The sequence below is a fragment of the Canis lupus genome, chromosome 6 (assembly GCF_003254725.2).
Source record: "Canis lupus dingo isolate Sandy chromosome 6, ASM325472v2, whole genome shotgun sequence".
In the NCBI taxonomy this organism is placed as follows: Eukaryota; Metazoa; Chordata; class Mammalia; order Carnivora; family Canidae; genus Canis; species Canis lupus.
The window spans coordinates 38480395-38493707 of record NC_064248.1 but is presented as its reverse complement, the minus strand read 5'-3'; the positions used below and the strand labels follow the sequence as shown (position 1 = coordinate 38493707).

Below are 13313 nucleotides of genomic sequence, written 5' to 3'. Positions count from 1 at the left end.
TGCATCTTGAGTGAGGTGTTGGTCATGTGGGCATCAATATTTGTCAAAATTCATTAAATTGTCCACTTACAATCATGCATCTCATTGAAATACATTATTCCTCAATTTAAAAAAAGGTATTAAGTAGATCAATAAGCCAAGGTTGGGGGAGGGCTGTGAGGGAGTGTGCAGTTCAGGTCAAAGTAACGGGAGAGCGAGCTGTCATTCATACCGTACACCTTCACACTGACATCTTCCCATGTGGGCTGCATCTTCTCTCGGCATCTGGGTTGGATCCAGCTCCGTGATTCTCTTCCCCATTTACTTGGGTGATGACCACCTCCTTGAAATTGACTTTTGGGTTTTTGTTGGTGGTGTCTCTACCTAAGAATATGTGAATAGCTCCCTCCGCCTTCATCTATTGGAGCCATTCTGTCTCTTAGAAGACTAGCCGTGCATGGATTCTTAGCCACCTTGACAGCGCATGCTTTACTGGTCTAACGGGCTGCATTGCATGGCACCCTTGCTAGTTCCCATGCATACCACCTGGGAAGTTTTGGGATTGGGATTATCTTCATCTGAGCAGATCAGAAAAGCAACACCATCTTGACTTTATGAGTGGAACAGAACAACAGCGTGCTGCAGACGAGGGAAGGGGTTAGCAAAAGCACATCCTAAGAGAACCCCAACCCTGCAGTCCTCGGCTGCACCGAGCATCTGAGATTCATGGGTCAGCATTTCAAGACACACCCCCATTGATCCCAACGTGGGCAGTCCAAGGAATCACTCTGAGCAGCGCTGCCCTAGTCTCCAGAAAGTACCTAAGGATTCCTCCCTTCCTCTTCTCCTCTGCCACCAACCCCACCCCAGAGAAAATGACCAAGCCAGGGAGCATGGGTCTGTGGACATGATCTCTGGGTCCTATGACCTTTCTGGGACCCATTTCTTCTGTCCCCTTCTAGGCAGCAACAAGGACCGAGACCCCTCTCCCGCCTAGAAGGCGGCACCATCTCCTTTAAAAGTCATAGGGAAGGAGACTGGGACGAGGCAAGGAGCTCTGGTCTGGGGGAAAGCGTGCCGGTTCCTTTGTGCACTCCATTCCTACCCCCTGAGAAAGGACACCGATAGGACACTTTGGCCCCTAAGCACTTGCACTAGGGCCTCATCAGGATGCTGTCACCAATGGCAGTACAGAGTCAAGGATATAAAGCTAAATCGGTGCTCCCTTTTTTCTGAGACTCTACTAAAATGATAGAAAAGGAAATAAAAGTGTATGAATTCCCGATGAAGAGGCATCTGAAGTGCATTTGGAAGGGGAAATGGCTGAGCACGGACCTAATTTAGCGCCACTGAATCCTGGAGACACTTGGGACCCAGAAGCTTGGGGAGAAGGTGAGGCTGAAAACAGTCTGTGCCTGTTCCTGTCCCCACGTCCCCATCAGGAAGCACAGAATGCACGGGCAGGCTCGCCGGGAGGCAGAGACCCGTCCTCTTGATGAACTGAAGCTGCTGTGAGCAGAGACCTGCACATTCCAACTGCTCCCCGGCCTGCTTGCCCCAAATGTCACCTGCCCCTACACAAAGTTAGCAGTGTCCTCCCAGTGCCTCTTTTGTTTCTGTGGATAGGCAGGCAGGGGCCCCACTGAACACTTGAGGACGGCAACCATGGAAGAGACAGCACAGCACACCACCAAAAATGAAACACAGGGAAATGCAGGACACAAAACAACCATTTTGGAAAAGACAGCATCTATGAAACCAGAGAATTCTACAAGGAAAAAAAAACTGAGAGCAAGAAAGAGCTGACTGCCGATATAACCACTTAGCAGAAGGGTTGGAAGATGAGCTCGTAGACCTCCCAGAAGGTGAAGCAAAAAGACAAGAGGGGCTAAGGCAGATGCAGGGAGAGGGGCCAGGCCCAAGTGCAGGTGTGGGGAGAGGGTCCAGGTGCAGGTGCAGGTGTGGGGAGAGGGTCCAGGCCCAGGCCCAGGTGCTGGTGTGGAGAGAGGGCCCAGGCCCAGGTGCAGGGAGAGGATCCAGGAGCAGGTGTGGGGAGAGGGTCCAGGATGGTGGCCCCTCCACTGACAAGCGCTGCCCAAAGAGAACGTGGACTTGAACCCAACAAGAAGATCTCCCAGAGTTGCAAACAGACCAACTCAAGACTGAGGCATCCGTCGGACGTCTGAAGCTGAAGGGAGAAGATCCAGGCCTTAAACCCAGACGCTTCCCAGAGGCCAAGTCCAAGGTGCAATTCCGCGGCCTGTCTTGTGCAAGGACAGAACCAAGGCAAGTTCAGCCGTGCCAGGGGAAACCAGACCCACTGCGTCTCCTCCTTGGAACGTCAATGGAAAGTTGTGGGCCAGCAAAGGGAAGGAGCAGAGCAACAAAGCAAGCTGGGGCCAGAGAGGAGTGGGTCCCGTCCGGGCTGCAGCGGAGAATAGAGGGCTCACGCCCTCTTCCTGGCCTTTGGGCAGCTTTGGGGTAGGATGTAGGATCCAGAGAGAAAGAAGGAGCCATAAATATCTGGATGTACAGCTTCTGGACATGCTCTCCGATTCCGGTTTGGGGAATCTGGGGGGAAGGGTCCGGGGACCCCGCCAGGCTGACCGCTCGGTACTAGGCCCAGCTCACGAATGCCGTCTGCTCAGCCTTTCCCTCCACCCCACGGAGGAGCGGCAAGGCTGCTGTGCTGGCGGGTATCTGTCCCCTGTCCCCTCCTCCTCAGCCTCCAGACTAGATTTCCAAATTTAAAATTCTACAGAGAGCAAATCAGTGGGGCACGACCCACTGTGCCTCCTTCCCAGTTGGATCTGCGGCCTTCCTGCGGTCCCAGGCGCGGCGCAAGGCCTGGTCACCAGGGCCACGGCCCTCGGGCCTGGGGGCGCACATTTCAGCGAGCCTGTGGAGTGCCGCCCAAACTGCTTCGTGCCCCCTGGGTGCGCCGAGTCTCTGCAGCCACCGTTTGGAGTCCTGGCCCAGGAGACCTCATATCCCAAGTTCAACTCCTCAGAAACCACAGGGGCCCTGCTGGCAAGAATCTACATCCAAGTCCTGAGAGCAGAGTTCCTCTTGTCTAAGTGGTTCAGCCTCTCCCCGTGGGACCTGTGAGTCATGTGTCCACGGGCTCCCTCCCCTGAATTACCCATGGCTTTGGAGACAGCAGTGTGAGTTGTCACAATGTCCCAAGTTAGAGCTCCAATCCCCACGCCTCAGTTTCTCCTTTCTGTAGGTGAGGATGCGCTGGGGCGTGTGAAGGACGCAGACAGCAGCCCGTGTCGTGGCTGAGGCTCCGGGATGTCAGCGAGCTAGACGCATGGGTCTATCACTGGCCTGTGCCCCGTGCTGCACACGATGAGTTCATCCTCTTGTGATCAGCTTATTGGCAGAATTTTCTTTTGCAGAGCATTTGTGTTTATTTGTTGTGAATAAACATTTAAAATATTTTAAATATAGGGATCCCTGGGTGGCGCAGCGGTTTAGCGCCTGCCTTTGGCCCAGGGCGTGATCCTGGAGACCCGGGATCGAATCCCACGTCGGGCTCCCGGTGCATGGAGCCTGCTTCTCCCTCTGCCTATGTCTCTGCCTCTCTCTCTCTCTCTCTCTCTGTGGGACTATCATAAAAAAAAAAAAAAGACAACAATGCCAATAAAAGGAAATTAAAAAAAAAATAAAAAAAAATAAAAAATAAAATATTTTAAATATATATGCTTCAATTTCTTCATACCCTTGTTTGGCATTTCTTCACCTTGTAATATAACATGAATCTAAAAATTGGCTTCTCTTATTTTCTAAGAGGCCCCAGTTTCTGTGTATTTAGTTCACGACCAGCCAATAAACTGACTTTAGTGTCTTAGAGCACTTTGGTTGATTCTCGTGGCCAGGCACACGGTAGCATCGAGCATCTGCAAATGATGGCTTTGTCTCCACAAACTCTCAAGGCGGGGACTGTGTCCTTACCTCCTGTACAAGGACACCCCGCAGCCGGCCCACCAGACCCTCACCCCTTCTGCACATGCACTCCATGCAGCAGCCACGCTCTTGCTGGTTTTCCCAAACAAAGCTCTTTGGCATTTTTCTGCATGAATGCTTGCAATAGAAGTGAAATGACAGGCTAAGAAGCATTGCCAAAGAAAACTGTTTACGGTGTGGAGGTTGCATGATTGCCAAAGGGGAGCCAGGTCTCTGGTCTGGGACCTGGGAGTGTGACATGTGCCGAGCAGATGAGCCCCTTTCTTCCTGCAAGTGAGTTAGTATTTTCTACCCCCTTCACAGAGCTCGGCTACACAACAGTGTCAGACTCCCTGGACCATACGTTCCTATTGCTTCCTGGCCACTGCTTGGGAATGGCTTTATTCAACCTATACTACAACCACGGAATGCAGAAGTTATGCAAAATCAAGAACCTGAGCCAGTATGAGTGTAATGAAATTTGTGAGTATTGCAAATGGAAATTCGCCCTTTCACAGGATACGATGCAGCAGGTTTGGGCATGTCCACAAGGTTGTACAAGGATTGCTGTGATCCGGGGCACCTGGGTGGCTCAGTGGTTGAGCGTCTTGTCTACCTTTGGCTCAGGTCATGGTCTCGGGGTCCTGGGACGGAGTCCCACCTATGTCTCTGCCTCTCTCTCTGTGGCTCTCATGAATAAATAAATAAAACCCTTTTAAAAAAAAAAAGGATCACCATGATTCAAGTCCAGAATGTTCCCATCACCCTAAGAAAGGAACACCATCCATTCACAGCCTTTCCCCCACACACCCCCAACCCCGGGCTCCTGGCAACCATTAACCTTGCTCTCTATGTCTGTGAACTTGCCTGTTCTGGGCGTTTCACAGCAAAGGAAGCACATGATATGTGGTCCTTTGTGTCTGACCACTCTCAGAATAATGCATTTGAGGTTCATCTATGTGGTAACAGGTGTCAGAGCTTTGTTCCCTTTTCATGGCTGAATCATATTCCAGCATGTGGACAGACCACAATTTATCTGTTCATCACGTGATGGACAGATGGGTTGTTTCCACTGCCTTAGTTATGAATACTGCTGCGAACGTTCATGTACGAGCTTTTGGGTGAGTGTGTTTTCAGTTTTCTGAAGTATATACCTAGGAACAAATTTGTGGTTAGCTTCTCGACAAACCACCAAACTGCTTTCCACAATGGTTGCACCATTTTACCCTTTGCCAGGGACATGTGAGGGTTCCAATTTCTTTCCAATACCTTTTAAAATCATTCTTTTTTTTTCTTTTTCTTTTCTTTCTTTTTTTTTTTTTTTTTTTTTTTTGAGAAAGAGAATGAGCAGGCGGAGGCACAGAGGGAGAGAATCTCAAGCAGACTCCTCACTGAGCCTGGAGCCTGATTCAGGACTTGGTCCCACAACCCCAAGATCATGACCTGAGCTGAAACCAAAAGTCGGATGCTCAACTGACTGAGCCCCACCCCCCAGGAGCCCCTAAAGTATTCATTTTTTAAATTATGTTAAAATGTATATGAAGTTTACCATTTTAACCATTCTTGAGTCTACAATGCAGCGGCATGGGGCACACTCACACTGCAGTACTGCTATCTCCAGAACTTTTCTCATCCTGCAAAACCAAAATTGTCCCAATGAAACACCACCTCCCCGTGCCCAGGCCTTGGCACCCACCACCTCACTTCTTGTGACTGTGAATTCCTCCTCTCTAGGGACCTCATAAGAGATTTCCTAATTGCCTTCTCATCTCCTTCTGTGCATATTCTTGGGCTATTTTCTTTGTGGTTACCATGGGAATTGCATTAACACCCTCAAGTTACAACATTCTAATTGGAATTTATATCAGCGTGACTTCAATCACACAGAAACTGCTCCTATACAGTCCCTTCCCCACGCGCCTCCAATTGTTGCATATTGTTTATCCAGAAATGTAGATTAATGATTGTGTTTATGCATCAGTTTCTTCAATCATGTGGAAAACTGCAAGTGGAGTTGTGAACCCAACTCACAATAACACTAATTTTTATAATTGTCTGTGTATTTACCTTTGCCAGAGCTCTTTATTATTGTGATCTCTATGTCCTGATACCGTCTGTTATATATTATTGAATGAAACTAGTGAGTTGGAGAAAATAATGCAGAGTATCATTCCGATTATATCTTAAAAGCTTGTGTCTCAGAAGGGTAAAGGATTACACACAAACCGTAACAATAGTTTGGGGGCAGGGGAGTATCTTTTTTTTTTTTTTTAAGATTTTATTTATTTATTCACGAGAGACACAGAGAGAGGCAGAGACACAGATGAAGGGAAAAGCAGGCTCCCTGATGGGAGTCCAATGCAGGACTGGATCCTGGGACCTCAGGATCATGACCTGAGCCAAAGGCAGATGCTCAACCACTGAGCCACCCAGGCACCCCAGGGAGTACCTTTCTCTTCTCCCTCATACTTGTCCCTTTTCTCCAATGAGTGTGTATTTATGATATAATTTTTTACTACATGTATTTAAAGGGAAAATGTGGGGGCTCCTGGAGGGCTCACCCAGTGACTCGTCTGCCTTCAGCTCAGGTCTTGATCTCTTGGGATCGAGTCCTGCCGTCGGGCTCCCTGCTCAGCGGGGGAGGCTGCTGCTCCGTCTCCCTCTGCCTGCTGCTCCCCTGTTTGCACTTTCTGTCTCTGTCAAATAAATAAAAATCTTTAAAACAAAAATAAAGGGAAATGTTAAGGTAGATCAGATTACAAAGTGGGGATCAGAGGCTCCTGGATGTTTTGACATGACCAGTTGGTTGAGGCTGCAGTGGCTGACAAATGATCAAAGAGCCAAACATAGGAATATCTTGCATTTTGAGCAACTGTCATATGGACAGGGTGGGGACTTTGACTTTACTGCATCACTTGTAGGGAACATGGGTGGTAACAAGAAGAACAAAATACGGTTCAAGTTTACCACCTGCCGGGACATCAGCACTGATGACCCTCACGTGTCATTTCAAGGGGTCTGTCCCAGTAGGAATTCAGCCACTCGACCCACGAGGTGAGGCAAGGCTGGGAAGCCAGCCAAGGACTGGCAACATGTGCTTCTTCCCTGTTAGCAGAGGGATTCACGGTCCAGGAGAGCATCTATGCCTGGGAGTCCCTCGGGATGGGGAAGTACCTGACGGCCCTGGCCATCCTGGGCTCCGTCTATCTCATCTTCCTCTTCCTCATTGAAACCAACATCTTGCGGGAGCTGAAAGCCAGGTTTTCCACCTGCAACAAGAAGCGAGAACTGGTGAGTGGGTCGGTGTGTAACTCTCAGCTTGACGGGCTGGCCCTCTGCTCGGGAGCAGCCTTGATGGTCAGCATCCGGGGGAGCCTGGACACCGTCTAATCCGCCCCCAGGGCCCACGCCGGGGGACAGGGAGGAAGAGGACTGGGGGGCCCCCGTGACCATGGTCAGCTGAGTAGGGACAAGACCTTGGACTTCCCAAAACCAGTCCCCTTTCCGCAACACCTCTTCCCCCGACTCGGCCAGGAGCCCGTCGGAGGGTCTGCTCCGACAGCTCCCAGGCTGCACACCTCCCAGAGGCGAAAGCCCCCCAAGGAAATTCTGGAGAAGGTTAATTTGTTTTGCCTCGATATCCCCAGGCTTCAAGTCTTTTAATTTTCCCCCAAAGCCAACACCGCGAGACGTTTCCAGGGCAACCACATCCCGGGGGTCCCCGAGAGAGGGGCGGCGGTGTGCACCCCTCGGCCCCTGCCCCCTGACTCACAAAGCACTGGTCACACCCCGCACCGTCTCCGGAGAGCAGGTAACATCGCCAGACGCACCTTCCAAGCCCCTAGAGCAGGACGTGGGACAGGAGGCAACAACGGTGGCTACGTATTTGAAAAAGTTGCGTCAGGAAAACCCACTGGTTCTTCACGAAGTGTCAAAGGTAAAGTGAGTAGGGCCTCGAGAAGCGAAGGCCACTGCCCTGGTGGCCCTTCCACAGGACGCAGCCGCCAGAGGGCCCGGTGCTGCTGGTCAGCTCTCCCGCCCGACGCCCCAGGGAGCCTTCCTCTGCCAAGGGGGCACATCCCGGCTTGTGGGCCTTCAAAGTGCCGCAAGGCAGGGGTTAGGGCCTGGGCCTCCATAGCGACCCTGGGGGTCCCCAGCAGGCCGTGGGGGAGGGCCAGGAAGCCTCGGCGTTAGACACGGCTGGCTGACCCTCTCTGGGGTCTAGAAGGCAGTTTTCGGGGGACTTCATCGTGGGGGGGCTCTGATAGCTCAAATCAAGCCTGGGGAGTCGGCCCCAGAGCTCGCACCAGAATTTTATTGAGAGACCCTTCAAACATCCAGGATGTTTGTTCCTATTCTTTGCTTTCCTAGAGTCACTGGTTGTTAAAACCAACCAACCCACCCACCCACCAACCAGTCAGGCCAACATCAAAGGGCTCTCGTTAGCCTCCAGGACAGAAGGGAAGGGGCTCATCCTGGGGACCCAGGTCTCTGTTTGCGGGGACGGGAGCGAGAGAGCAAGCCTCCCAGCCCTGCCGGGAGGGGAAGAGAGCCTCACCCGGCTCCTCTGAGCCCCGGGGCCGGCTGGTACCTGACCTGGGACGGGGCGCCAGGCACAGGGTGGCCCCGGGTTGCCGACCGCGGCCTCCTCAGTGCACGCCTTCTGCCTCGGGTCTCTCAGGTCTATGCCACCAAGGTGCCCCTGCTGGCCGTGAACAAGGTGTCCTTCACCGTGCAAGCAGGGGAGTGCTTTGGCCTTCTTGGCCTCAACGGAGCCGGGAAGACGTCCATCTTCAAAATGCTGACTGGGGACGAGCCCATCACCTCTGGGGACGCCTTTCTCCGAGGGCTCAGCATCCGCTCTCACATCAGGGAGGTAGGGTGTGACCCAGGACAAGGAGGTGGCACCCAGGAAGGCGCAGCTGTGTTGGCAGGAGGGGGTGCGGAAACACACGGGGAGGGGGGCAGGGGAGGGGAGACGCAGGGCGGGTGCACCTGCCGGTCAGGTTGACGCGTGACTCCCAGCCCCACGCCCATCCGGACCTCTTCCCCAAGCTCCCCACCCATCATCTCCCTCCGGCGGCGCCCAGGCCGAGGCTCCCGAGCCGTGGGACTTGCCTTCCCTGTGGCCTGCACTGACCCCCAACCCTCCTCTCCCCCCCCCCGCCCCCCCCCCCCCCGGGAGCTGCAGCCTCCTCCTGCGCTCCAGCTCGTCCCACCAAGACCCTTGGGGTCCATGTGCCCGCCGCAGGTCTTCTTCGCCTGCCCGTGAGGCCGTGGCATTCCTCGGGGCCGCAGCACCACCTCTGTGTCTCCACGGGCCGCCCCGCCTGGCCCCGCTTGTCACTCTGCCCCCCGCAGCCCGTCCCCTGCTTGCCGAGGAAGCCACGTAGCCACTCCGCAGGTCGACCCCAGTCCTGTGCACCAGACAGGTGTCCGCGGGCCTCCTAGACGGCCTTGCTCAGACGTCCCCCTCCTCACACCTGAGCTTCTCCTTGGGGACCGCGACTGCCGGCACCAATTCCATGAACGCCCAGCAGGTGCCCCTGGAGTCAGGAGCTCTAATGACCAGCGGGCCCTGGTCGTGCAGGGAGGTGGCAGTGACGGTGGCAGTCGGCACCTGGTGGAGCCAGTGAAAGGTGCAGGGAGAGACCAAGCCGCTGTGGCACGATGGAAGGTGTCCTCTTCACAGCATAAGCCATCGTGTCGCCGACAAGTTTATCAAACCAGCTTCAATGTCCGCAAGTGAAATCATGTTCAGAGGGAGAGCAGAACCTCCCTCAGCCTGTTCTGAATCTTTAGCCCCTTCAGGGACCCACAGCTGGGCGAGCAGCCACAGCCACCGTAGGCCTCTCCAGGCCGTGCGACGTTTACCACTCATTTTAACTGTTTTGCTATTACACAGATTATGGGTAAGACTGGTAATGGCAAATTATGTGACTCTGACCTGCTTCCTTGCAAGAACTATAACAACAGGACCAAATTTTAAAAACATCTCTAGGGAGCCTTCTGAGAAGACAATGAAGACTCCCGAGCCAGGAGCGACGATGGGGAGAGGCTCAGGGAGGCGACCACATCCAGTCAGGGTGTCTGGGAGCCCAGGATTGCTCCTGATGCTGAAACGACAGGCAGGAGTTCAGGGTGAGCACATCCTTTCTTGGAGTGGTGACGCCAAAGGGCTGGGCTCGAGGCACAGGGACGAGCCACATGTAGACAAGCTCCTCCAAGGACCACAAAATGGCTTGGACTCGTGTCAATCCCTGAAATGGGGCTGATGGGACCCTAAGCCACCAAAGCTCCCAGGCACTTGGTGGGAGCCAATATAAACCTCTGGGGAAAAAAATAATACCATCTTTGGCTTCAAATGATTTCTACAAGCAATTTTGCAAAGGCAACGCTTGATATACAAAAATAAATAAATAACCAGGTACATGTGCATAAAAGACAAAGACCCTCTTCAAAAAAATAAGTTAGAGAGAAGCCTGGAGAGTCAAAAAGGCAGAAGCTACCCAAGAGAAGGTAAGAGCTTTAAGACAGCCTGAGGGGTCCCCAACCTGGCGCTTGCACTCCCAACCAGCCCCTCCCATGCTGGACCAGGGCTGGTCCACACGGTCAGCAAAATCCTGTCAAAGACATGGTAGGTCATTTCTGAGACTGGGTTACAGGAGACGCTGCAGCTTCTCTGTGGGGTACACCCTCTCCCATACATCTCTCACTGTGTGGGAGGCTAACTGCCCCGTCCTGATGGTGCTCTCGCGGCCTGTGGAGGGACCCATGCAACACAGAGCAGCGTGGGAGTCCTGAGGCCTGCCCACCATGACATGAGTGAGCTCGGCAGTGGATCCTCTAGGCTTCCAGGGACGGGGGCCTGGTGGGGGTGCTGAGAACCACCTCATGACAGAGCCTGCCCAGGACCACCCAGGCAAGCTGTCCCCGGATCCACCAGCTGACCCACAGAAACCACAAAATAAACAAACCATGGCTAAGTTTTGGGGTAACTCGTTACGCGGCAATATATGACAATTTGATATAGGGGATCTGGTGAAGAAGCTTTAACAGACATGTAATTGAAGTCTCAGAAGGAAAAGACAGAGAAGGTAAAGCAGATTTTGAAAAATGAATGTGATCTTCTAAAACTTATGAAAGACATCGAGATACAAATAAATAAATCCCTATCAGCCCCAAAGCAGGAGAAATTACAAGAAAGAAATCTCTAGGAACATTACAATAAAGCTTCCAGAAAATAGGGATGCCTGGGTGGCTCGGTGGTTGAGCATCTGTCTTTGGCTCAGTTCATGATCCCGGGATCCTGGGATCAAGTCCCACATTGGCCTCCCTGCATGGAGCCTGCTTCTCCCTCTGCCTGTGTCTCTGCCTCTCTCTCTCTCTATGTCTATAATAAATAAATAAATAAATAAATAAATAAATAAAATCTTAAAAGAAAAAAAATAGGGCCCAGCGCTACAGCAAGGACACACGCTTTAGAGTCCAGGGGAACAGCCGCAAGAATGAGGGGATTATAAGCCAGTCCGGGGGGACAGAAGGAGAACAAGAACAACAATCAACAAGGACAAGCAGCCAAGCAGAAAGAGAAGCCCGGAGCGCATGGGACATGCAGCCCTGAATAAGCTGGTGCACAGAAATCAGATCCATCAGTGAGTTTGTTCAGTATAAGCAGACGGAAGACCTCAGTGCAGAGATTATCAGGAAGATACTCCTAAGGTGAAACATAAAGTCCCCATACTCCCAGCAAGTCCACTCACAGGTATGTGTCCAGGAGAAATGAAAGCCTATGTCTACACAGCCACCTGTACGTGCATGTCGACAGCAGCAGGATCCCAACAGCCCAGAGGTGGAAACAATCCAGGGTCCGTCAGTGGACGAATGGATACGCAAAATGTGGTCCATCCACAGGAAGGGATAACATTCAGCCATGTCAAGGGATGGAACTCTGACAGGTGCTACGATGCAGATGGACCTGGGACACACATGCTCAGCAAGAGACGCCGGCAACCAAAGCCCACGTATTAGGGGCACCTGGCTGGCTCAGTCCGAGGGCTGTGTATAGCCTCTTGATCTTGGGGTCGTGAGCTCCAGCCCCATGTTGGATAGAGATGAATTAAATAAATTTTTTAAAGATTTTATTTATTTGAGAGAGAGAGAGAATGCAAACGGGGAGGGGCAGAGGGAGAGGGACAAGCAGACTCCCCACTGAGCGACAGGGGGCTGGAGTCCAGGACCCTGAGATCATGACTTGAGCCGAAATCAAGAGTCAGATGCTTCATGGACTGAGCCATCCAGATGCCCCTTGTAAAAATTGTTTTTAAATTTATTTTAGGGGTGTCTGAGTGGCTCAGTCGGTGAAGCATCTGCCTATGGCTCAGGTAATGGTCTCAGGATCCTGGGATCCAGCCCCCTGTCACTCAGCAGAGAATCTGCTTGGGATTCTCTCTGCCCCTGCCCTGCCCCCTCTCACTTTCTTGCTCTCTAAAATAAATAAATATATTTTTTTAAGTTTTAAGAGCCATATACTATATGATTCACTTTATGTGAAATGTCCAGAACAAGCAAACGTATAGACAAGAAGTATATTAGTGGTTGCCAGGGGTCCCGGGTATTCAAAGCAATAGGGCGTGAGTGCTAATGGATACAGGGGTTTCTTTGGAGCAGATGAAATATCCTAAACTTGACTGTGATGATAAATGCACCCCCCCTACATGTACTAAAAAGCACTGAATTGTGCATATTTGATGAGTGAATGTGGTGAATGGGTGAACTACACGGCTTGTGTCTCAATTAAGCTGCTACAAAAGGCAAGGAACAGGGGTGCCTGGGTGGCTCAGTCAATCGGGCGTCCGACTCTTGATTTTGGCTCAGATCATAATCCTGGGGTCGTGGGATCGAGCCCCACGTTGTCAGGCTCCCTGATTAGCAGGGAGTCTGCTCCTCCCTCTCCCTCTGCTCCTCCCCACCCTCTCTTTCAAATAAATAAAACCTTTAAAAACAAAATCAAAGAAAAAACTCCATCCCACTCACAATTCTAAACAATTTTTAGTGAATTAGAAATAGAAGAAAGGGGATCCCTGGGTGGCGCAGCGGTTTGGCGCCTGCCTTTGGCCTAGGGTGCGATCCTGGAGACCCGGGATCGAATCCCACGTCGGGCTCCCGGTGCATGGAGCCTGCTTCTCTCTCTGCCTGTGTCTCTGCCTCTCTCTCTCTCTCTGTGACTGTCATAAATAAAAAAAAAAAAAAAAAAAAAAGAAATAGAAGAAACACCAGGTTATAATCAGCCGATGAGGGCAACCTACCAGAAACGAGCATAGTGAGACATCTGAAGCATCTTCATTCACGTCTGCTTCTCCTGCCGGCACGTAGCTCCAGCCTGG

At 52.0% G+C, this 13313-nt stretch overlaps 1 protein-coding gene and 1 long non-coding RNA gene across 9 annotated transcripts in view; one reads left to right on the top strand and one right to left on the bottom strand.

Annotated features, from left to right (window-relative positions):
• LOC112640530 (ATP-binding cassette sub-family A member 17-like) overlaps positions 1-13313 on the top strand; it is a 78109-nt gene that overhangs the window by 60677 nt on the left and 4119 nt on the right. For 5 of the 8 annotated variants that reach the window (XM_025416902.3, XM_025416901.3, XM_025416903.3 and 2 more), the window contains 4 exons: positions 4252-4410; positions 7040-7218; positions 7739-7864; positions 8609-8803. In XM_025416902.3, the coding sequence (XP_025272687.1) occupies positions 4252-4410; positions 7040-7218; positions 7739-7864; positions 8609-8803 (659 nt within the window). Of the gene's footprint in view, positions 1-4251; positions 4411-7039; positions 7219-7738; positions 7865-8608; positions 8804-9178; positions 9413-9467; positions 10051-12265; positions 13008-13313 lie in introns of those variants that run through there. The other 3 variants (XM_035717285.2, XM_025416904.3, XM_025416905.3) reach the window with 3 other exon arrangements.
• LOC112640531 (uncharacterized) lies at positions 4798-5769 on the bottom strand. The gene is made up of 3 exons (XR_003124085.3): positions 5666-5769; positions 5477-5561; positions 4798-5081 (listed from the first exon to the last, which is right to left on the bottom strand). It is a non-coding gene; the product is annotated as an uncharacterized LOC112640531 (long non-coding RNA).